Source organism: Myripristis murdjan, chromosome 24 (assembly GCF_902150065.1).
Source record: "Myripristis murdjan chromosome 24, fMyrMur1.1, whole genome shotgun sequence".
Classification (NCBI taxonomy): Eukaryota; Metazoa; Chordata; class Actinopteri; order Holocentriformes; family Holocentridae; genus Myripristis; species Myripristis murdjan.
The window spans coordinates 10808561-10832482 of record NC_044003.1 but is presented as its reverse complement, the minus strand read 5'-3'; the positions used below and the strand labels follow the sequence as shown (position 1 = coordinate 10832482).

Sequence of the window (23922 nt, the reverse complement as noted above, 5' to 3'; positions counted from 1 at the left end):
AAAAAAAATTCAATTTCAGTCTTGTATCACCTTGTCTTAGCTGTCAGCATGAGATAAAATGCTGCCAAGCATCTGGACCCATATGTTGTCCAGCCCAGACACATGCAGGCACACGCACGCTCTCTCTTGTGCACACACACACACACACACCTTTTCCAGTCCTTCCTCCTTCAGACTAATGACATCCAGGTCAAAGTCTGTCCTCAGTCCGTTGGTCTTGTTGAAGAGAACCCGTCCAGTCAGACCATCCCAGTGTGCCTAAAGTCAGAGAGAGAGCAAAGCGATGTCCGCACATGCAGTAATTCCCAGTAATGGCAAACCAAGATCTATGACACTCTGAGATCTAAGCTCATCATCCCATTAACCTTAGCGTATGCTCTTTCTCAACTCTACTTCAATCCAATCTCCAACTGAGAAACTTTTTCTTTTCCAATTATGAATTCCGTCTGTCTCTCCCCCGCTGTCTATCGCAACAAAACAACAATGAACAATAAAGCACCGAGAATAGTGGCAGGTTTGACAGGTAAGAGTTCATTATGCATGTAGTTCATTGTGCTTGAAGTTTCACTTCAAAGCCATTGGAGGAACAGACGGGCAAGGAGAGCGATAGCAGACACAGGAGAGGGAGGCAGCGCCAGGTACTACAATGGCTCATTCTGCAAATTACCTGCGATGATACCATCCACAGAATGAAAGAGCTTTGTAGAACAAAGCAAACGGCTGACCCTGACTAGAGTTAGGAAGACATACAGAGACTTTGATATAAACAAGTGTGTAGATATGCATGGAAAGGATGGAGAAGATGAAAAAGGAATGAAACGTCACACGAAGCATGCAAATTATGATGATGTTTTAGATAACATGCTCGTGTGTGGCTAAAATGAGCTTGTTTTAATTTTTATGATAAACATATGCATTGTTTTTAGGAAAGTACGGGATAATCCATGATGAGGTGTGCATTAAAGGGTTTTAATAAACAACATGGAGGCAAAGACCCACCAGACACAAAGCGGAGGGTGGCTGCCACCATGGAGTGCATTACAAACCCTTTAAAGTACAACTCAGAGTGGATTATCCAGCCTTTACTACAGCCACCATCAAATGATAAACACACACACACACACACACACACACTCAAGCCAAGCAGAAACAAGTATTCACCCATCCATACTGTGTATACAGTTTTGAAAATCTATATGTGTTTAATTGTGATAATTACATTTTTCTGTAATAGACAGTTATCAGAAATGTAAAAATCTAAAAACAGAGACACCTGTTCTACAAAACAGGACTCCATAGAGATCAACTAGAGAATTTCAAACAATAAACACAACTATTTTTTTTAATTTATTTATTTATTTATTTTTTACTGATTTAATGTATGGCATTGTCCATGCACTGATTCCTTGCTGCACTAATGTTTCCATAGGCCTGTTTTTTTTTTTTGTTTCTTTGCTGCTCCTGCTGTGGAGCGTTTAGAGCCACACCTGTAAATTTCTGATGTGATTTATGAATGTTTTTACTAATACGAGTTTATGTTGCTTTGCTGCAAATCAACTGCCCTTCAGGGAGGAATAAAGTGGATAGCGGAGCAAGACCGATCACGCCGATCAATATAATGCAATGCGGCTCCAGTGTTCACAGGTCAGGGGTCAGGACAGGGAGGGCTGCAGTGCAGTAGCGTTGCTGGCTGAGTACCTCCTTGATGAGGCTGATGAAGCGTCCCCCGAAGCGCCAGGGCTTGTGGCGGTTACACTGCAGGGAGCTGACGGTGATCTGCTGCGACTGCTGCACCGCCACCGCCACCACATGCACGGCGTCGTACATCAGCGCCGCGTCCGTCTGCACACAGGACAGCAGGGAGGAGGGGGGAGTGGGGGGGAGGAAAGGTGATGGTAACATTATTAGACATTGTTAAAACACCTGTCCCTCCACTCATCCGTGCATCTCTTCACCTGTCATTCACCCATCCACCCATCCATGCATTCACCCATCTGGGACAAATGCAAATGTTCAGGGTGCCCGGCTTCTCTTCAGCCCTTAAATTCACGGTTACTTGTCAGCTGATTTTCTGTGCCAGAGCGTTCCCCTATTTTACAAGAAATGCCAAAGGATTCATTTAAAAATTATTTTTTAAAACAAACCAGAAATGTGATCACTTTTAACCGGATATATGCATAATGTATAGTGTATTTTGTCTTTTTCTATTGGTGTATTTTTCTGTTTGGATCTGCATTGCTTGTGCTTCTTGTCTTACCTGCCCAGGGACTACAGATGTAAATTAGCATTCTTGCAAAACTCCAGCATGTTTACATCTTGTATTGTATCTTGATGTACATTAATGTGCTCTGTCCTTATCAAATAATTAAAAAAAAAAACCTATCTATCTATCTATAGAGATATAGATATAGATATATAGATAGATAGATATAGATATAGATCAAAATCTCATTACTTCTACATCCTGGAAGACAGCATGTTCAGCAGTGAGGTCATTCTAAACAAAATAAATACAGTAGGTGGGCACAAAATTTTCAGCCGATGAAAACCTTGCATTTTTGTGCAATCATGCCATTCCCATTAAATGTCACTGCCTTTCTCGCCTTAATTGCCCTCAAGTCCTGCCTGCACAAGCTGTTTCAACAGGAAACTATTCAAATGAAGGTAGCAAGACACTCTCAAAACAGTTTCTTTGTGACTTCAAAAGAGTCAAGCCAGAAAAAGGAATAAAAGCTAATGTCAGCCATAGATGCCGAGTCAAAACGGCATAGTGTCTTAGCCTGTTAGCGCAAATATTCAGCCACTATCCTTGGCCAATGAGAAAGCTCTGTCGGGGAGAGTCTCTCAGTGGATGGGTAATGGCTCCTGATGGGTGTGCCTGTTACTCAGAGCGAGAGAGGGCAGAACAGGCACTGGCAAAGACGGGACGTTGGCAAATCTGCCAGACAGACTTGGTGCAACATGCTAAGTGCACGGCACACGGCCTTGCCTTGTCGTTCACGGTGAGCTGCTTTGAAAAGCCACAAACAGCAGCCATTCACATAATCCCAGTCATAAGTCTCCAAAAAGGGGGCAAATGTTCTAGCTGAGATTTCTCACACTGACATGCCGAGATTTATCTTCACTGCTCTGACCCACATGAATTCTTTTCATGTCATCCCTCTGCACGCCTGGAGAAAGTCTACATTTACTCAGGTCAACACGTTATAGCTCTGCTCAGATCCGCTTTCCATGCTCCCGAGGAGGTTGAGGCACACTGCGGTGATCTTATTTGACAAGTCCTGGATGACCAACCTGCGAGGGAGTATGAAAAATGACTCTGAGACCACAGTGAATCTGCAGCTATAGGGTCTTTGTGGATGTGTTGCCTGTCAAAGTGAATGAGCTGGGCTTCAGCACCGCCAGGCACACAGCAGGAGACCGCTGAGCCACTGCTCCACTCCTATCAGTTCCCTATGTCGACTCTATAGGCGCAATAGAGCAGCCGTGCTATCTAACTGGAGAGCGAGTGGGAGTAGGAGTCCATGCAGCCCATATGTGAGGACTTTGGGAAGAGCGAGGGAAATGTTCATATGCTACCGTCGATTCAACCTTTATTTATTGAGGCAGGCTGCTTAAGAATAAACACTTATTTGCAAGGACAGTGCGGTGAGAGGAAATTCGAGAGAGAAGGGAGAGAGTTAGCTTGTGCTTTGTGTGCCGGGTGGATGTCGTGGTTGGGGGGGTTTGTCAGTTTTTAGCTGCTCGCCCAAGTCCTCTATGCTTTTGGAGTTAGAGGCCTGTGGTGTCAGAAGCAGAGGCAGATCAGAGGATGGGAGACCCATCTCTATACTCTTTCATCCCCGCTGCACCCTTGGGAGAGGGAATAGCTAGTGTCATCTTTGCTCTACTGGTGCAGGCTGAGTGTGTGTGTGTGTGTGTGTGTGTGTGTATGTGTGTGTGTGTGTGTGTTCAAGCAAGCGTTTGGTGTTCATGCCAAATGCTCAGGAGGGGAGATTCTCACATTCTATTAATCTATTTACCACATAGAGAGGAGGACATTTGCATGCTGCTCGTCTTTTTCTCCTCCAAAGGGAAAGGCGGTCATGTGCGATCATCTCGTCAAGGTGCCGGCTTATTTATCAACCTCACTTTTCCTAAGTCCACGAATTTGCGTCTCAGAGAGCTGAACATGAACTGAGAAACATAAAATTTCAAGTAACAGTTAAAGTTTAATTCTGTGTTAATCGATGTACCACACAAAATCAGTATTTGAATTCAGTGTTTGATTCATTCTTTGAGTTTAACAATTCAGAGATCATGATAAATTCAGACAGACGCAGTTAAAGTATAATTTCTACTGGCACTAATCTCTCTCCATAGTGCTCACATCCTTCACCTTTTGCTTCCCACAGCCTCCTCATTTTCTTTGCAAATCGCATAAATATCAATTCCCTGGTCTCCCACCTATTTACAGTGTATAAATGGGTGGGAGTATGAGCCGTATGAGTACTTTAGGGCCAAGCTATGTATGAGATCTTGACTTTGTTGTTATGAATACATGATGTGAAAGGGACATGAAAATAGCAACATTTGCGATTTTCTTTACCCATTCTCCATCAAATGCATTGTTCATTTTCACAATGGTACTTGAGCTCAAAATAATCTCACAACACATGTCCGTGTTTCATTTTCAAAGTCCCGACCAGAATTCTATTTTTAGGCGTCTTGCATCAGGATAAAAATATACAATCCAGCTGGGATGCTTTAGCACAACCTTGATCTGTGACTGAGGGCTGACTTCACACCGCTCCATCAGAGCCAAAGAGCTGGAAGAGGCTTTCTATTTGATCTTTCCTTATGTTCCTCTTCTCTCTCCAGTCTTGACAAGAGAGGCTGTGCGTAGGGTCTTTCACTCCAGGTGCTGGAACAGTTTGGTGCTTGCTTATGCAATGCAAAAACTACTTACAGTGATCTTGTAAGCCTAAAATGGATTTTTTCTTAAAACAAGTGAGATTAAAACCAGCCAGTCAGGTAAGAAAATGTCAGTTGTTTCCAATGCAAAACAGCATTTTATGGCATTTAATTGGATTACGTTTCACTTTTTCATCCTAGAAAATTCCTCCAACAAGTGAAAAAGCATTGGAAACAAGTTGAATTTTCTCACCCCGCTGACAATATTTTTCACTTGATTTAAGTAAAAAACAATTTTCAGACCAAATGTGAGACTGACTGAATTAAGACGGACATTTTTGCAGTTCGTGGCTCCGCCATGGATGTGACAATCTACCATAAACTTCCAGCAGCAGTTGAGGCATTTATCTTCATTACAACAACCTGCTTGGCTGTTGTAATGAAGAGTGTTTGTTTGCAACAGGCTAGTATTCAAGGCAGGCTTTTATTCCATGCATACCTCACAACAAAGATCCAAAAAATGAATTTTGTGAATGACAAATTTATGGTAAAATATTGGTGTCATATCTGCGTGCAATTTCCTGTGTCAACATTAAGACTTACAAACCATCTGATAACAGATTACAGTGACAGCCCTACAGAGATAATACCATATGCATGCTTTATCAACAGCAGTGTAAGGGCTCTTCGAACCAGGTGGGATTAGAGATGGATAGTTGTTTATTATTACATGGTGAGTTCCCAGCTGCTACAAGGGGCAGAGTTTATTTGAGAACAGGAGTTTACTAGACGTTTTACAGTAAACACGGACGTATGTGCTGCTTTGTGTGCACGCCGCGGCCAAAATATTCCATTCAATCTCCCATCAGCTTCTTTGTTTGAATGATTTATGTCATTCTATTAGCTTCTCCCCTCACTCAACAGCCATCCGTGGAAATATTTCCTCCATCTGTTAACTTTTGATTGCCATGATATATCAAATATTGTCGGGCTCAAACGATTCCTATGGCTCAGATCTTTTTTTTCTGCTCGCCTTTGGAGCAGAACAATTCCTAAAAATCCCTCTGTGATGGAAACAAAAAGAGGCTGACATCAAGTAGGAGAAGGAGAGATCAAGGGAAAAAAATGTGAAATGATGGCTCACAGCTCTGGCAGATTACATTCAATTTAAAAACAATCCAGGAGCGATCTTGATATTTATTACAGAGGCAAGCGCCGGTCCTGTGGGGTGTTTTAAGTGCTTTAAGTGAAACTGATCCCAAACCCCTGGGACACGTCGACAGAGAAGGGAGAGGGTTTCAAACAAGATGCCCAAAACCTTTGTTCGCTATCACAAATCTTCCTCACCCCCCCCTACTGTCTCTCTCTCTCTCCCAGCAAAAAATGTGCCCAGCCATGTGACATCACAGAATCGATCCCTACCCTTGTGCTTCAGTAACACCAGCACAAATGCTATTTTAGAAAATTTAATGACCCCCCCTTCTGCAGCCCTACAGCTTTGCTATGTCTCCTAACACTCGTGATGTCTTTGTTCACATTAGGGTTCACAAATATACTGGAAAACATACACATTAGTGCACACTTGTGTGCACTGTTGAACGCATGCACACACACCTACACACACAGACAGACACAGGCGGTGACAAACCTCATCTTGCAAGCTAACCCCACTTCCCAGAGGCATGCCTCATTTGTCGGCGCTGCATGCAGTTTCCTCATTTAGAACAGGTGAAGCGCAAACCCTACTGAGCTGGCTGCTGTGTGTCTTAGTGTGTGTGTGTGTGTACAAATACATTCCCTTTCACTGCATCAGTATTCACGCCAGCCCTCCACCTGCGCATAATTCCAAAATTCCTCTGATAGTGCATCGCACACTGAAAAACGACACACCGCCTCATTTCTCTCTTTTGCCTCCTCTCTATCCTTTAAGCTATATTCCCAACATTCCTCCAAATACACACACACTTACACATACATGCACATTATTTTCCACCCTGCCAGTGAAGAGTATACTCCAGCCAGCTTGAGCTTCATTGTTTATACATATCATATACATCTGATTAGGCCTAATGAGATCAGCGATGACCTGTTATTCACCCTGTTTCACTCAGGCTGCTGCTTCCAGGCATGGAGAAAATGCATTTATACACACTCATACATACAAACATGCATGCATGCACTCAAGCACACACACACCACCAGTCATGCAAACACACGCACACACACACACACACACACACACCATCAGCATCAGAGGCTTGTTGGTTTTCTTGCAGCTGAAGTCACTCTGGCCTCAGATCACAGGCAGACCCATGTGGGCTGATGATCTGATAGAAGAATGAGCTAAATATTAATTTCATGTCATACATTTATGTATTTCTGCGGTGGTTCATACACACAGCGGCGGTATTTTGGGTAACAAAATGTTGCTGTCAGATGAACGCCTCGCATTTCCACAATCTTTTCAGAAATGAAAGCAGCTGCTGCACTAGTCAAGGTTTTTCTGTAAAAATATACCCGTCTTATCAGTCTAAATCCGGAAGTGTGGCTGCAACAGAGAAGCGCGCCCCATCCACACTCAGTGAGATGCCGTGGATTCACCTTATTTGCCAAAATTAAATTGCGGTGTCTGGTATTGTTGCTGCCAGGAAATCTTATCACACAGGGAGTGATGAATCACATTTAAGAGCAAAATAAAAAGCCGTCCTCCAAACAGCAGCATGTGAAATTTACATTATGTCACATTGTTTCTGAATCCTCAAAATTCAAACAGTTTCTTATAGCTGCCATTTGGGGGCACTGACATGTGAAGTTGCCAAGTGTTCCTTCAAAATAAAAATACTTTTTTTTTTTTCCCTGGCTGTTTTGTTTTACCTCTTACTTTGTTAGCTCCACTGATTTTATTATAGTGCTGGTGTTCACTGCTAGTAAGGAAGGCAATTCAGGAATTTTGATGTTATGCTCATTCATTCAAGATAAGAGCATGAACTCAATAATTAAAGTGTAGATGTAATGCAAGATGTAACCATGCATTTCTAACATTGCAGAATGTGCTTTTTGCAGGGGTTTCATGGGACCCGGGGGGGTGATGAAACCGAGCCAGCGCACTGAGAGCTGGGTAAACTTTCGATTCGATAGAGAAATGAAAAGTTAGGAGCTGAGAGGTTTTCACGCGAAATGCTGAAATGTGATGTGTGTGATTTATGGGGGATGTTACAGCTGTTTCAGGCATCCCGGCAGATAAAGGAAGGCAGGCGAAAGTTTGCTCCCGTTGGCTGTGTCAGATCACTTTGGCGGGAAGAAGCCCTTGGGTGACAGGAACTCAGTGTAGTGCCAGCCATCCCTCTCTCTGTCTCTCTCTTTGCCCCCTATGCTCTGCCTCAGTCCCTCCTCCCTTCACTGCGTATTTCTTTCCCTCCCTACTCATCCCCTTTGTCTTTCTTTCACTTGTCTTTCTGCCTTCCCTTGCTGCTCTCCACAGTGTTTCACTGAGCTGTGCGTGAGCGTTGCTCAGAGCGTGGGTATATGGGGGGCTTTGCCATTCCCGTCTCTTGTCATTTTTCTCTTTTTCTTTGGAGCGTTGGAGGTTTAATCCCTTTCTCACATTGCATTTCCACATGCTGAGGCAACAGAGCAGCCTTGTTGCTTCAATTTTCCTGAAATGAGTTTTTGTCATAGGGAAGTCACAGTGAGTTCTTCCAACGAAGACCCCTGGGTAACGGATTGCTTGATGGTGCTGGATTTATGTGAAGGCGTAGTCACAGTTTTATTGTAGATTTACGCACAGTTTAAAAGGGGATAAGACGCTACACTGCAGCATTTTTGTTTAGGAGAGAGGGACCTGGGGCAGGGAAATAAAGAGAGAGAGAGAGAACAAGAGAGAGACTAATGGTCTATGTGATGTATTTCAGTAGGAAAGAGTCAGTGCTAGTGATCTCATCAGCCATTTCAAGCAGACTTTGAAGCAAATCATTGGTTTACATGGCAAAATGGGAGAAGCAATGGCAAACAATAAAAACGGGCACAGTACAATCCACCTGAACTAAATTTTGACTGCAGTCGTGACTGGAGATAATCACAAAATCCCACTTTTTGAGATGGAGCTCGGTTTTTTAGAGGATCTTATACATTAGAACAAGGTGATAAAGTCAGCTTTTAAAGCTTTTAAAATGCTAATGCAGAAATTGCCTTTTTTTTTTTTTTTTTTTTTTTTTGGCTGTTATTTTTTTTTTTTTTCCTCCAATGCTAGTGCCAAGCAGTCATTCCAGTTGTATTTTTGCACTGCACTTGGCATTGATCTCTTGGCAATCAAAGGTTGTTTTCACACCCATAGTCCATTTCCTTTGGTTTGAATCACTGCAATAGCTGATACTTTTGTTGCATCGCTCATTTGGTTCGATTTGATTTCACAGTGCAAAAAATTGATCCAAAAAGCCAAAATGAATAAACAAAAATCATGAGGGAGCTGTCACCCCTAATTGGTCAGGGTCAGGCCAATATTACCAGGTTGAGGAGTCCAGAAAGAAAAAAAAAATTCTTCCAAAATTGGACATGGAGTTCCGATGATAGCATTTGTCTATTATTGCAAGCCATTATTATTGAGCGTTGCAGCCATACATATACCAAGAGGGCAATGTATTTCCACATTGTTCCATGTCAATATTAGATTCATTTTGTTCCTGTGTTTCTAACTGTTGCTAACACGCCCAATTTGCTTCTTCCAGGCTGTTATTTACAAGTCGCTCATGTGCAGTGGGACTAGCTATGGTAGCTGCTTCAACCGAAAACACACGGTGCTTCTCTGTAGTTGGGTCTGGGTCGGCTGGGTCTGGATGATCCGGTCTAATTCAGTTCATATTCATACCTCAAACAAACAAACAAACCAAAAAAAAAAACAAACAAACAAAAAAAAAAATGCTCCAGAGTTTGCTTGTACCCATACCGAGACAGACCACCATCTCGACGAGGTCTGGTTGCTTTGCTCTGCGCAAAATGAGCCACAGCAAGGGGGTAAACACACCGGGGTTCGTTTCCACCAGGCTAAACAAGGCAGGTGTGAAAGCGTTCAAACAGCCCCAGCAATTACTGTGATGTCTGAGTTTCTATAGATGGCAGTATATTCTTTGTCCGTTCAGCCATAGTGGCTACGGTGCTTGTAGTAACTACCCAGTTTATCTTTTGTTTACTCCAAACAAACAACTGTTGTTGCTGCTGCAAACATGATATGCATCACTTTGTGTGCATCAGATGATTTTTTTCCAGGTAAGTCTATAGAAAAGCAAATGTAGTGTTCATTAAGAGGATAAAAGTGGAATCGCTGTTGTGTGACAGAAAGTGCCAAAGGTATATATTTTCATGAAAATGTCAGTGTGATATTAGTTTAAGGGACAGAACGAACGTGAGACACATTCAAAATGTCTCTAATAGTTTATCTAGTCCAACAAAAGATGTTGTGCAAGCCTCAGAGTGGTGATGTTCCCCCAGACCCTTGAGGTGGCGGCGTGCTATTGGCAGCCTTGTCCACTTCCGAAGCGGGCCTAATTAGCACCACACTGCCTAGCCTGCATCTGATTAAGTAGGCATTTAACACGATGGCCTTTCCCCCATATTTAATCAGCCCCGAGCCAGGATTAGCTAAAGAGGCTAGTGGGTGCCCACTCCACAATCTCCTCTGCCACAATTTCTCAAACTACTCCCGTTGTTTGTAAATTCTGAGTAACAAAGCTTTTGCAATTAAAAGCCCTCGAAAAACAAGCCAAGGCATGGGTCGTGTTTAGAGGGTGAGTCGCTTAACCACAGGGCACAACTGCGGTCATGTGAAAGCCAGAGCTGGACCCGCTCACACAGAGTGGAGGAGGAGAGTGTTGATGATTGCTGAACAGTCCTTAGCATTTCTCTACCATCTGGTGGTCTCTAATGTGCGGGGAGAGAGAGACGGAGAGATAGGAAGCAGGCAGTATGGAGCGAGTCCATGCTCAATTCATACTGTAAACAACCCAGGCGGAGATAATTACATCTGGGTTGCCACTAAACAGTGGGCGCTTTGTGTGTTTGCATGGGCTCCTCCTTGATCCCCTTCTGCACTTGTGCATACAACAGACATGCTTTCCTGCTGCAGTTGTATTTGTGTTTGGGGGTATATCTGCGTGTGTATTTATGTATGTTTGCATACATCTTTCTGTACGCACCTGCCCTTATGCCTGTGTATCTACGCTTTTTACGCATGTGGTCCTTTTTATATATATATAGCGTATCCACAGATATAGCATGGTCAGGCACTAAGGAGACAAAGGGTGATTCGAACGGTCCCCAAGGCTGATAACCATGAGCACAAGCGTGACCATGACACATACAGCTCCTGCTGCGTCCAGTGGCATCCAGGGGCTGATTGCATGATAGTGATCTGATGATGCTTGTAGACCCCGATTGCACAGGCTTTTATAGCCCTATATAACATCAGCAGACGCCTGCTCGCGCCGCTTTCGAGCAATATCTTGTGTTTGTGTGTGTGTGTGCTGTTGCTATGTGACTTGTTATTGTTATGGATTCTCTTCAATACAGCATATTGTCTCTCCAACCTATTTGCTATTTACACTGTGCTGTTTGTCTTCGGATCTGTCTAGATTCTGCCGCTCTTATTTTTGTTTATTTGCATGTGGTGTAACTATAAAACAATAAGTCAATGAGACATTAAAGTATAAAATGTTCTAGAGGAACTAAATGAACCCCCCCAAAGGCCATACTGGGCAAAGAGACAAAAAAAAGATTAATAAAATGGTAATAAAATCTCTCTCTTTTTGTTACTGCTCCTCACCCCTGCTTGTCTCTGTCTCCCTCTGCCTGTTCTCACACACAAAAGGCTTCTGTGGACCAAGGGTGCATTGGTGCTAATAACGTTGACGCTGTGCCAAGCCCAGCTGGTGGTGCCCAGCACAGGGCACCGAGTGTCTGCTCTCCACAGTCGCTGCCTTTAAAAGCTCTCTCCTGCCAACCGGGATCAGAGGGAGAGCAATCACAGAGCCGTAATAGACGCAACCAGCCTGTGTGAAGCTCGCCCTGTTAGCCCTGTCCGTCCAGCAGATCCAAATGTAACACCGCGGTGATCCAATGATTCTGTAAATGGAGGATTGGTGGGTGGTCAAAACACTGGAGTATATAGGTTGCCATGACACCTGATGGAAATATTTTTGCGGAGAAATTCTTCCTGTGAATGATAAATGTGCTTAAATGGCTAGGGATTCCAGGCACAGAAAGAAAAAAAAATGCATCCACACATCCGGTGTAGAGCCTTTTTTAAGGTGCAGGGCAGAAAATAAAAAAAAGGAGAAAAACATAGGATCTCATTCCCACTAAGGTAAACTTAAGCAATATTTCAGCCCAGGCAGTGACAGCGTTCGTCAGGCAAAATTATATTTCCTCTATTCAATATCCTGTTGACTGACGAACACCCACATTGGCTTGACACATTAAAGGCACTTGTTTGGTTGAAGCACTGCACACATCGAGCTCACAGGAGGAGAGATTTCCGAGTGCTGGCATTTTTTTTTTTTTTTTTTTTTTTTTTGCTGTTGTGGACTCCAGGCAGACATGTGCGACCCAACAATGACACTGCCGGAGAGGCCACCCCGGAGCCAAGTCTTCCCCTTCTGAGGAGCCACCAGGCCTGGGGAGCTGGTCCAGACAGCTCCTCTGCACAGCATGCTTCCAGTCACTGTGTCCTCCCCCCGGCCCCCCACACCCACTCTCACCCCTCCCAACACTTTCACGGGGCATACACACACACACACACACGCAAACACATATATGTAAACAGCTCTATCCAGAGTAAAACGCCTGTAACCAGAGTGTAGCTGCCACCTCACAGGTTCCTCCATCCTGCTCTCACTGTGTGGGCGGGAGGCTCTCGCTTTGCTCTCAGCAGTGCTTGTTAATGCAGAGAGGTGTCTGTGCTCCCCAGAGCTCTCTCTCTCTCTCTCTCTCTCTCTCTCTCTCTTCCTCACTCTCTTTCCCCCTCTCTCACCATCTGTGTCACCAAAGCCCGCTACAGTTCCCCATGTCTTCACAGTATTTTTACGACTGTACTGCTTTTGAGGAGGAAGAAAAAAAGCAAATATTTTGTGTGTTTGTGTGTTTTTTTAAAAAAAAAATCATTATTATCTATCAAGGGAAAGCGTGCTGAGCATGCATGTTCTCTGGCTGCTGAAGCAATGTGAGGTTAAGTGTCTGGCTAAAGCGCATCTCAGCACCTGGAACTTACTCACTTTTGCCAAGTAGATTTCCCTTACTGGTCTGGGGGTGTAAACTCACAACCTTCCTATTGCAACTCCTTTTCTGTAACCTCCTTTCTTTACTAGCCTACTACATATTTTGCTACTGCAAATGCTATAGTTTTTATGATACTAAGTATCTTCATGTGTCTATTTTTGTTAGTGTGTCACGTGAGTTAAAGTAGCATTTTCCACAATACCATTATACCACACACCGCTACTATCAGTGAATATTTAAAGTGAGTTGTTACTGAGGTGCATTATGCTTGAATTTGTGTTTTGCTGATGTCATCTGAGGACATCAAGCCCTCTGTTGCAGCAGTTCCAGCTCAATGAAACGATGCAGATGATGTAGAAATGCTTGGCGTAACCTCTCAGTGAGGTTTTTTTTTTTTGTTTCCAATTAAGTCAAAGTATATACTTAACCAAGTGAATGGGGATTTAGACAAATTCAAATCACAACAAAGCATTCCAAGCAAATATCTCATTAGCTGCAGGCAACAATTATCCTCAAATGGGACGAACCAGGGCTCAGATTAGTAACAAAATGTCACTCTATCTATGTATCTCTCTCTATCTATCTATCTATGGATATGTATGATGCAGCTACAGCCACATATAAATATGCTCTCATTGCTTACTAGTGGAGAAGATAATTATTCAGACATTATTTAGCTTGTTAAGGGATTTAGGTCACTGTAGCAGTCTCTATCTCCTGTGAAGCCACCTGTGGATGGAAGGTTGAAAACAATTTGAACTTACAATTACTCTAGAGATTGGGTTTTGTGTGGTGAAGCAAACAAACGCACAGAGATAAGATCATATGCACCCACACCCACACCCACACCCACCCACCCACACAAATGAACTGGACTAATTAGCATCCCTGCCCTTATTATGCACCTCTCCATGTCGGAGATACCTCTGACAAACAGAGTTAAGAGGCAGGGATGGAGTGGGTTTGTGGCTGAGAGCCTGTCTGGGCCGAGCAGGGGACTTCTCATTATGCAGCGTTCCCCGAGACAACACTCGGTCTCACCCAGGGCAGCTGGTGTCACCGTGATTATTATACACCACCATGCATTAATGTAAGCCTATAGCAGAGTGAAGAAGCATTGCATGTTCTTCTGAGGGTTCAGCCCGCCTCCCTTCCCACACACAAACACACAGCCCGTTCTCTTCCCCCTATCTGTCTCTCCTGCACATCCTCTTCGTCGTCCTCCTCCTTGCCTCCTACCCTCCCCCGCCCTCTTTTCATCCTCCCACCCTCCTTTTCCTCCTCCCCCTGCTATCTCAGTCAATCAATCCTTCATGACACCACAAGGTGACACGGACGGTGTTGTCGTGGTAACCATCGCTATACAACTGTTGCCTGGCCACTGCGCACAAGCAGGCCCGGAGCCCAGTGAGGCTTCTGTGTTGCAGAGACTAAGCGCAAGGTGTGTGTGAGAGAGCGAAAGAGAGGGAGGAAAAGAGAAAAAGAGGAAAAAAGAAGAGGGGGTGGGGGGTTGGAAGGTCATACACTCTTGCTACTGCAGACATCACTCGTGAATCACTTCAAAACAGCTTGCCAGCTCAGAGAGGTATAGCATAAATGCGGCACAAATCTACTAATCAATACCAGCTAAACATATTTCAGAAATACAAACAGGATGTTTTTAAGACATTCATTAAAAAAAAAAAAAAAATGTAGATACAGGACATTTTTCAATCACAGCCACCCTCATTTCCCCACAATGTGCTTATGCCATCATCACACCATTATAATTGTGATATTTTTATTTTCATCCTCCAATATTTTCACTTCAGTCATTATAAGAATCCTCTTAGGGTGGAACATTCTCAAGAGGAAAATACATCACTGCTGCGATTTATAAATAGAGCGCGCTAATGAAGTAGTTTATCAAGCTTGCACGAGCCTTTGGACATATTATTTATTATTTAACGATGGTTCTAGTCCACAGAGATATGTCAATATGTAGTATAGGATCTGACAAAATGATTCATGCCATGCTAATTAATCAATCCAACATCCTCCACTCATATTCATTAATTTCCGCCAGGGAGAGAGAAAAAAATTGTGATGTTTAACCTCGTTGTGCATTGCATTAATCTTTTTACATAGATAAGTGATTTGCCTGTTGTTGTGCATAATATTAACACAGTTAGAGGGAAGTAAACACACAGACTGAGGAAAACAAGATCAATTTACAGCAATGTGTAACACGACAAGACAGCAAGACACCAGAGCAAACTGTAATATACAGTATACACACAGTTTCATTAAGGCAATTATAGCCAAATACTTTGAACTCCAAAACTGATTGTGTGTTTTAACTTCAGGTTGTGTTCGAGAATGGATTGAGGCAGTGACTGACAATGCACTGGGTTTGTGAGAGGCATGTCTAATTCAAAGGCTTATCTCCCGGTCTTTGATGTAAAGATACTTCTCTCATTACACACATATCAAACTCTTGATATTCACTATGATTTTAAAACCTGGCAAGAAGAAAGAACGGCCAAATGAAAGAGGAAAGCAAAGGCATTTGTCTGCTAGGACAGTGCTGTGGGGGAGGTGTATTAAATTGGCTGTTTGCAACAACAGATCCAGAGAGGGACCTTGAATGACCATGCACAGCTCAAATCCGTTTTTCACTTTCAAATCACCTCATCGCAGGCTTTTTTGGACGGCATCCTAAAAAACCAAGGCCATAATTTCCATCCAATTTGCTCCCTCTCTCTGCATGCACGCTGACAGATTGTCATATTTTGGCCTTGCTCCCAGAGGAGAGTTCTGAGAGGCGGGAGGGCAGATAAACGGCCATTACCATTCGCACCGGCTCATTACTGAGCATTTAGACCCAGGAGCTACAACCCCAAAGCTCCACACAGAGGGATGTCGTATACTGTAGTGCTCAATGCCCATCCCCAAGAGCCCTTCACCCTGGCACTGGTTACTGGCAACTGGTGCTCACTGTACACTGCTTTATATTTCAGAGTATTCATTTATTTAGTCTACTGTTGCATACCTTTCTAAAGGTCATTCTACAGTATATGAACACTTAATGAAAGTGCCTGCAGCATAAAACCACCCCAAGTGCAATTATATAGGGCTGTTATATAATGTATAGCTTCCAATTGATTTGGTCACTGGGACATGCAGGAAGGAAATACCACTATAAACATGGTTTTGCAGGCACAGCATAACATTCAAATAATGTAAGCAGCGTAAGCAGTCCAAGCCTACCGTCATGAATCCATCCAGCAGGCCTGAGTCTGGTTTGGGTGGGGCTTGTAGCCGCTCCATGGACCACTTCTCAATGATTGACGAAACCTGAGAGTTTTCTGTGTTAAGGATGCGGAAGCCCGTCATGTTGACTCCGCTGTAGCGATACGGTTCCATGTCCAGAGCGAAAAGGTCCTGCAAGCAAAGGTTTGTTTGCAAACGAGTTCATAAAACCGTGTTTTATTGTCATATTTACTCAGCCGGTAGAAGTGTAACTGTGCTTGAGCTAGGAAGAAGTAATGGTTAATTGCCCATCAAGGGCTGTAGACTGCTTACTTGGCACCTTACTGTCACCTGTAATAAATGAGGCTAGCATTTGAGGGACGGATTTAGCAGGAGAAGTGGGAGCAGAACAAGTGGGAGCAGAAGGGTATATCTGAAGGTATTTGAGAAATCATTTTTATCTCGTGCTGAGGCATTGGCCTTGATTACAGTGAGGCTTTCAAGGTTACAGGCAGGCTTTTGGTGGACTGCCATCTATCATCTGGAAGTGAAAGGACACCCCAATTGTCCTGCGTGCAGCATGTCTGGCATCTGACCAGGCAGATGTCTCTGGGATTCAACTACACAGTTGACAGAAGAGCGGTGGGTGATGGACGGAGAATGGGAGTGCCATGGTCAATGTTTGCCACTGCACTCAGAAGGCAACATGGCTTGGTACCAGTATAGAGCAGCTTTGGCCAGCACCGTGAACTCCACCCTGCCAAACACTGGCTAATGCTAAAGTCGGCATGTTTCCAGCGTGACAAACAGCAGCATGCCACTGAAACAGGCCTGTGATCACCATTCTCCTGCTTTTTCCAATGACATACCCACTGTCATTCATTGTCCTTTCCTCCAAAATCCAAGCCAGGATTTTATAAGTTTGCACAAGGCATAGTTGCATCCTGGTAAATGTATTTTTCAGGACTGTTTTCTCATACTTCTCCCTCAGCCTTTCCCTTCGCACTCCAAACGACCCAGCATGCCATTTGTTTGTTAGGGCTATAATGGGCCAAATGGGTGACAGCCTCATCTGCTCGGGGCTATTATCTGAGCTCTCAGTCTTCTTTCCTCTGGGCTCAGTGAAGATGTGCTGCTTTTCATCCAGAGTGTACAGCAAGCAATCTTTGTAGAGGCTAGATCAAAGACTTCTGGAGAACTTCAATTGCTGCCAGACTCAGAATAAAATATATCCCACTGCTTTTGTTTCCTATGATCTGTGCTTAAGTTTCCGGATGGCCAGTTGGGGTAAAAAGGGTGGTGCAGAATTCTAACAATAAACACAAGTCAAAGTTTCTCAACTGATACTTCAAAATACAGAAACTCTTTATGAGCAACACAATGATGGGGCCAACTTTCCGGAGCCCATCCATGCCAGAGATTCTAAAACTAGCAGCCCAAAGTTGGGTTGCAGGCCTGTTTCAAAAATACTTCTCACATGATGTGAGAAAGAACGAATTTTTCTTAGACTGGCCACTGGATAAGACTTACCCAAATTTATTTTCAGAGTAGACATTTTTAAAGAACACCAGTACCAAGACACTTTGACAGATGGGAGGAAAGGAATTTTGCCCTGGAAAAGGCTTAAGCAATGTGAATTATGATTGTCTGGCATATAAAATCTACTCAAACTGCACATGCTATCAACCCACTGAATAATGCTGTACAAATAATGTAACACAAAGCACAGTCTGTAATCAAATATTGCATTATAAGCCAACATGCCATGCAAGTGCCAGGGTACTCACCAGGGTGGTGAAAATATAATGGTAGTATTCTGTCATCATACCCATGGCCAGAGCCTAGAGAGAGAAAAGAGCAGCAGCGACAGACAGATGATGAATCAAAAAACACAGGCACAAAATAATAATAATAATAAAAAAAAAACAGCAGGAATAAAGAACTTAACAAGCTTATTTTTATTCACTCTATTTCTTTGTCCCTTGCTTAAGTTGAGTATTCACACTGAGATTGATATCTCTTTCCTGGTCACACAAAGGCAGCAGATAAAAAAAAAAAAAAAAAAAAAACAGGTTTTACATGAAAACTCGACACTATAATGCAACATATCCAAGAATAAAAGCGATAGAACAAATTCTTACAAGGGCTCAAGTGAGAAGCAGGGGCCTGCTTTTCTTTAAATAGGTATTTTACCCACACCAAATGTGTTGTTGTGTGTCTGGATTTTATTTCACAGCTCCCTCTGTATGTGAATAGGCACAAAAAGCAAACAGGAAAAAAAAAAAAAAAAGATTCCCAAATACCATTGTTATTTTCTGTGAGCACACTACTAGGTGTCCTTGCACTCAGGAAAAAACTGTATGGTCACAGTCAATTCCCAAACCAACATTTACAACAGACAGACAAAATGGGAAGGAGCAGGCGGTGATATCACAAAGCTAAGTTAAACGCTCAAGTTTTGACAGTAGTCTTCAGGAACGGCACAGTAATGAGCGCCCAGAAATACTGACATATACAAGGTCTTATTCCATCAGGTCTTGATCATCGGTAATCATTCTTGTTATTTTCCATGGCCAAAGATGCATAGCGCATTCAAAAGGTGCAATACACTTGTGAGAGGAGTTGAAACTCAATAGGATCCCCCATAGTTCTCATAAATAATGTGCCCCTGTTAAATGAATTTAACATGCCTGTGAGCAGAATTAGACTTTCTAATTAAAAAACCTTTATTGTGCAATGGAGAGCATCCATTATGATGGGCCAGTAATGGAGATCTAATATTCTATAAAGAGATAAAAGCCGGTAGAAATTAGGTATCTGAATCAGATGGTTTGGTACTTAAAGAGGGGGTAATAAAGGGAAAGTAATGAGCTTATTGCTTTTGTATATATACATAGTACGTGTGCTAAATACTGAGTCTATGTTTCTAAAAGGTGAGGTTACAGAAATTCTGGGACTGTTCAGTTCAGAAGCTGAGGATTTCTTTTCAAATACAAATACTTTTAAACTACTGCTTTAGTACTGTGAGATCCACCCAGCTGACAAAAAAAAAAAAAAAAATGCAATGAATGCTCCATCAGTATCATCTGGAGTGTCTTTTTGCTGAATAGCTCAATTTTTAAAGTGAGCTGTCCTCCAACTTTGGCACTTGCAAAGGAAACGAATACGCTGTTGAGGCTCATAAGAAAGTCAGGAGGGTTTCGAACCTGTTTTAGTATCCAGGCGGCCATCTCATGTCCGCAATCAAAGATTACATGGAATTCTTTCGCCTTCTTCATCTCTTTCAGAAGTGGCTTGGCGTCCTTGGTCTCTGCGGGCAGCTGTCGGATCTTCAAACGAATGTTGTATCGTGACGGGGCCTTGATCAGCTCCTGCAGTCGAATGAGACCTGCAGACAAAAATGATGCATACCAGTAAAAGGAATTGGAAAGATGCGGCAATATAGGGGTGTTTCATCTGCCACCATTTTGAAACATCTGCGATTCTGAAGAGGCCATAAAAGCAAGGAGATTCAGGTTTTCTCAGCAGAAAAAGACCCATATGCATGGCTTCCTAATCCATAGTCTATTGATCCTCCTACTCATTCTTGGCAAGCAAACATAGAGTGCTACAGACCTATCAACAGAATTTAACACCAACCCAACACATTGCATTCTTTTATACCAAAAGCACAAAAAAGAAAGAGCCTCAGCACCCTCCTACAGAAACTTCCCATCCCACAGATGACTCCCAAATGTTGATTCACTCTTGTCTCCACTATAGCATACAGTAGCGTGGAATAGGTTCAATTTTATCGTGATGGAAAGCCGAGGTCAATCCCGTCTCTCCTGTCTCTCTCACACACACTTCAGATCTGCTCTGATGAGAAAGGCTCTGTTTGCCTGGCTCGTACTTCCCCCTGGGGAGCCCGCCGCCGCCGTCGCATATTGAGCTACAATCTTCACCTTTCATTTCGCGACCACACGCCCAGGTAGAAAGCTCTCCGGGAGATACTGTGATGAGATTACAATGAGTTTCTCCCTCAGTGGAGAACTTCAGAGTCCAGGGATGAAAGAGGCTGGATTGATGGCAGAGATGATTACTTGTCATGGGTATAAAAATGGATGGAGCGAGGGTAGGTTGAGAGAGAACTAGAGGGAGATAGGATTTCTTCTTCTTTTTTTTTTTTTTGTCGAACCACTTTAAGATGGCTCAGCCTTTTTTGTTATTTTGAAATGAAGTGCTGTGTGAGCAGTTTAATGGTCTTACTGTGAGTGGGGCTGGGTCTCCCTGAGGCCTCTAGAAAGATTGGTGTGAAATACGAACGTGCAGGTCTTATTGTGGAAAGTGGCATTGTATGGAGGTATTCTGAATCTCCCCGTGCTGCCCTCAGCCCTCAGGTAATCCCAACAGATCCCTACTCCAGGGCACGTCTCCCTCTCCCCGATTTTGTTCACACTGACACTCTGGGAAGTGTTAAGAAAAAAAAAAAAAAAGAAAAAAGAAAAAGAAAAAAAAAATCTGTCAAGGGAGTTCAGCGTTTGGGAAACACTGTCAGCGTAGATGTTTGTGGGCTCTGGCTAATGCCTTCAGACTTTCCCCCTGGATCCTCTAACGGCTGTGTGTGAATATTTTATCCCCTCCGATAGTTTTTCCTGCCAGCCGTCAGATAGGCTCCAATCAGCAACGCAGGGCCCTGGAGCATGAAGCTGTGTGATTACAGTCAGGGAACGGGTGGGAGGGGTGGTGGTGGTGATGGAGAGATGAAGGGGTTGAGTTGGAGGTGGTGGTGGGGGGGATACACAGCCTCTCCTCACACTGACTGTCACTGGGCTTCAGGTGTGTTACTGCAGGAACGCTCCCTAGAGATGGCCCCAGCTGCCCTTATCTGACAGAGGTCACATTTTAAGAGAACCTCTGGCAACTCATCAGGACAGTTGCCGGGGAATCGGAGCATTAAGGTGCTGAGCCAGAAGGTGAGAAGTGAACAGCGGTCAAGGAAATGAGTCAGAATAAAGCAAAGAGCAGGATGAGACACTGCAATCTCAGCCAAGGTTAACGCGCGGTCACAGGCAATTTGCAGGCCGTTTTGCCGTCCTATAAAATGTTTGCAACAGGCATGTCAATGGAGAATTGCAATTTTCAGAGCAACCAAAACAACAAAAATAATGCTTATTTTCCAAGCCTCAAACTGCCACAGGGAGGGCAGGCAAGTGGACCCAAATGCAACCCAGGGAGGCAAAGCTGAGATTTTGAAGTCTTTGCTGAAGAACAGATCGGCAGGAGAACTGGTAATCACAAGGAAACAGGAACAAACAACAGGCTGAGAGCAGGAATCAAAACCACAGACCACAATGAATTGGCAAAAGACAACACAGAAAGCTGAACTTAAACAAAAACTGAACTAATCAGGGAACAAAGAATAGGTGGGTGGACAACGGAACAGGCAAGGAGCTGAGAGTGTGGGAGAGGGCAAATGAACAGGTAGCAAGACGATGCAGGGCAGGTGTGTAGGGGAAACACAGGTTTGGCTTGCAGGAACACAGGAAGGGAACTCAAAAACAATACCAAAAACAGGAAAAAAACCAAAGCAAACTCGGATACAAACGTCTGCCAGTTGATAAAAAGAACACGCGAAGAGGGTTCAGATCACAAGTCAAAGCCACAATTTAAGATGTCACCTAAAAGACAAAATTAATTTAGGGAGCGAAGTCATTATGCAGCTTGTCTACTGTTTAAACCCGCACCTTCCACTCTGTCTAATTTAGTCACATTAAGCTGTCAACCACATCATGCCAAATAGCTCATAAATGGTAGATGAGCGTTTGAATATTGTTCTCTTTTCTCTTGAGCAATTTCACTTTACCTTGTGAAAATATCAGCATTCCGGCTAGAATATCACTTGCCTTTTGAAAATTCATATCATGAGCCTCACCGCAAGGAGCAGGATAAACCAAAACGGCACACAGACACATTTGATAGCCACCCTCAGAGATCAAGTGCCTCTGTCTGTTATTAATGGCTGTTGTCAGCCCCCACATACAATAATTCTGCATGGCATTAATCTGAAGAGACACTGGGTCATACTGGGTAATGCAGCTCTCTCTTGGTCTGTTGTTGGTCAGGCTCCTGGAAGACTGACATGGGCAGCACCTGGAGGACTGATGCAGAACACTAAGCTATTGATTTTTGAATTAAGTTGACAGGTCGCAAAGCACTCGCTGAACACGCCACTGCTTTTTTTTTTTTTTGTAGTTTATAGGTACCGCTTATCTTTCTGCACATTTTAAGATGTCACTCAACACACCGAAACATCATCATCATCTTCATGCTCACCACCAACTGCGCTGTAAGATGAAGGCCGACACCAACTGTACCTGTACCTGTGCTGTCGTCATAGACCACCGTGACCGTCCTCCACTTGAAGAAGTGCACCAGGTCGAGGATGGCTCTGCTGAGGGAGGAGAAGTCGGGGTACAGGCTGACGTAGTATGAGTCCCTGTTGTCTGACACCTGATGTTTCCACTTGGTCTGGATGTGGGGAACGCCCAGGGCATTGCAGATGGACTGGACCGCGTTGGCCGACGAGCTGTGCGAGGGGCCGAAGATGGCCGCAACCCCCAGAGAGAGCTGGTCACATGCTGATAGCGAGAGAGAAATGTGGTCAGCGGGCAAAATGCATTTTTAATGCCACTAAATCAGGATGTTGAAATTTTTTTCATTTTCTGGACACCCAAGCCGTCTTTCATTAAGCCATTTACAGTGATTTTCTCTATAGGGATCCTGGTATGCTAAGATATTCTGGTTTGTAAATTAATTTTTTTTTTTTTTTTAGATGTAAAGAACACTGACAACTAGATTCAAAGTGGTGAAATTAAAAATAATCGCTCATACATTTTTATCATGTATTACGTGATAATAATAACAGTTTCTCGTGAATTAAATTGTACTGAAATAAAGCTATTCACATGTTGCTAAGGACCACCTGGACGCCTCTCAAGGATTTCTGAGGGGTCCCTGGACCACACTTTGGAAACCTCTGTACTGAATCACAATTTTATTTGAATTTCTACAGTCTGAAACACCCATCATCCAACACTACGTCATCTTTAAACCAACGATGAGTAACAAAAACAACAGATACTCTATAATGATCACAGCTACTGGTATGGTGTGGCCAAAATGCAAAATTCCCATTGTGTTAACTGGTAGACTTCATGGAGGACTGGGCAGTGCAGACAGTGTCAGTGTTCAGGTAGTGTTAATCTGAGAAAAGTATAATAAATTGACTTGGAGCTACTTTGGCATTATTGTCCAAAAATTCTGGGAGTTTTCAGTTCAAATGACTGTGTTTGCAGAAACCCCTTTCAGCTGAGTTTATCTCTCTTTCTTGGACTGCAATTTTTAGAATCATTCATATTTTCAATAAACTGTGGGACCATTTTGCCCATGAAAGCCGTTAAAATCCAATTTTAAAAGCTCAAAAATACATGCCAATGACAAAAAACATTATTTTCTTCATTCCCTTTCCTCTATCATTAATTTGTAACTAAA

At 43.3% G+C, this 23922-nt stretch overlaps 1 protein-coding gene across 1 annotated transcript in view; it reads right to left on the bottom strand.

Moving 5' to 3' along the window:
- The window catches only part of LOC115356381 (glutamate receptor ionotropic, kainate 2-like), a 67660-nt gene that overhangs the window by 18082 nt on the left and 25656 nt on the right, over positions 1-23922 (bottom strand). The window contains exons 3-8 of the mRNA XM_030047524.1: positions 22752-23009; positions 19596-19777; positions 18177-18230; positions 16408-16581; positions 1699-1842; positions 151-258 (exon numbers count right to left, since the gene is read on the bottom strand). Coding sequence (XP_029903384.1) covers positions 151-258; positions 1699-1842; positions 16408-16581; positions 18177-18230; positions 19596-19777; positions 22752-23009 — 920 coding nt within the window. The remainder of the gene's footprint in view (positions 1-150; positions 259-1698; positions 1843-16407; positions 16582-18176; positions 18231-19595; positions 19778-22751; positions 23010-23922) is intronic.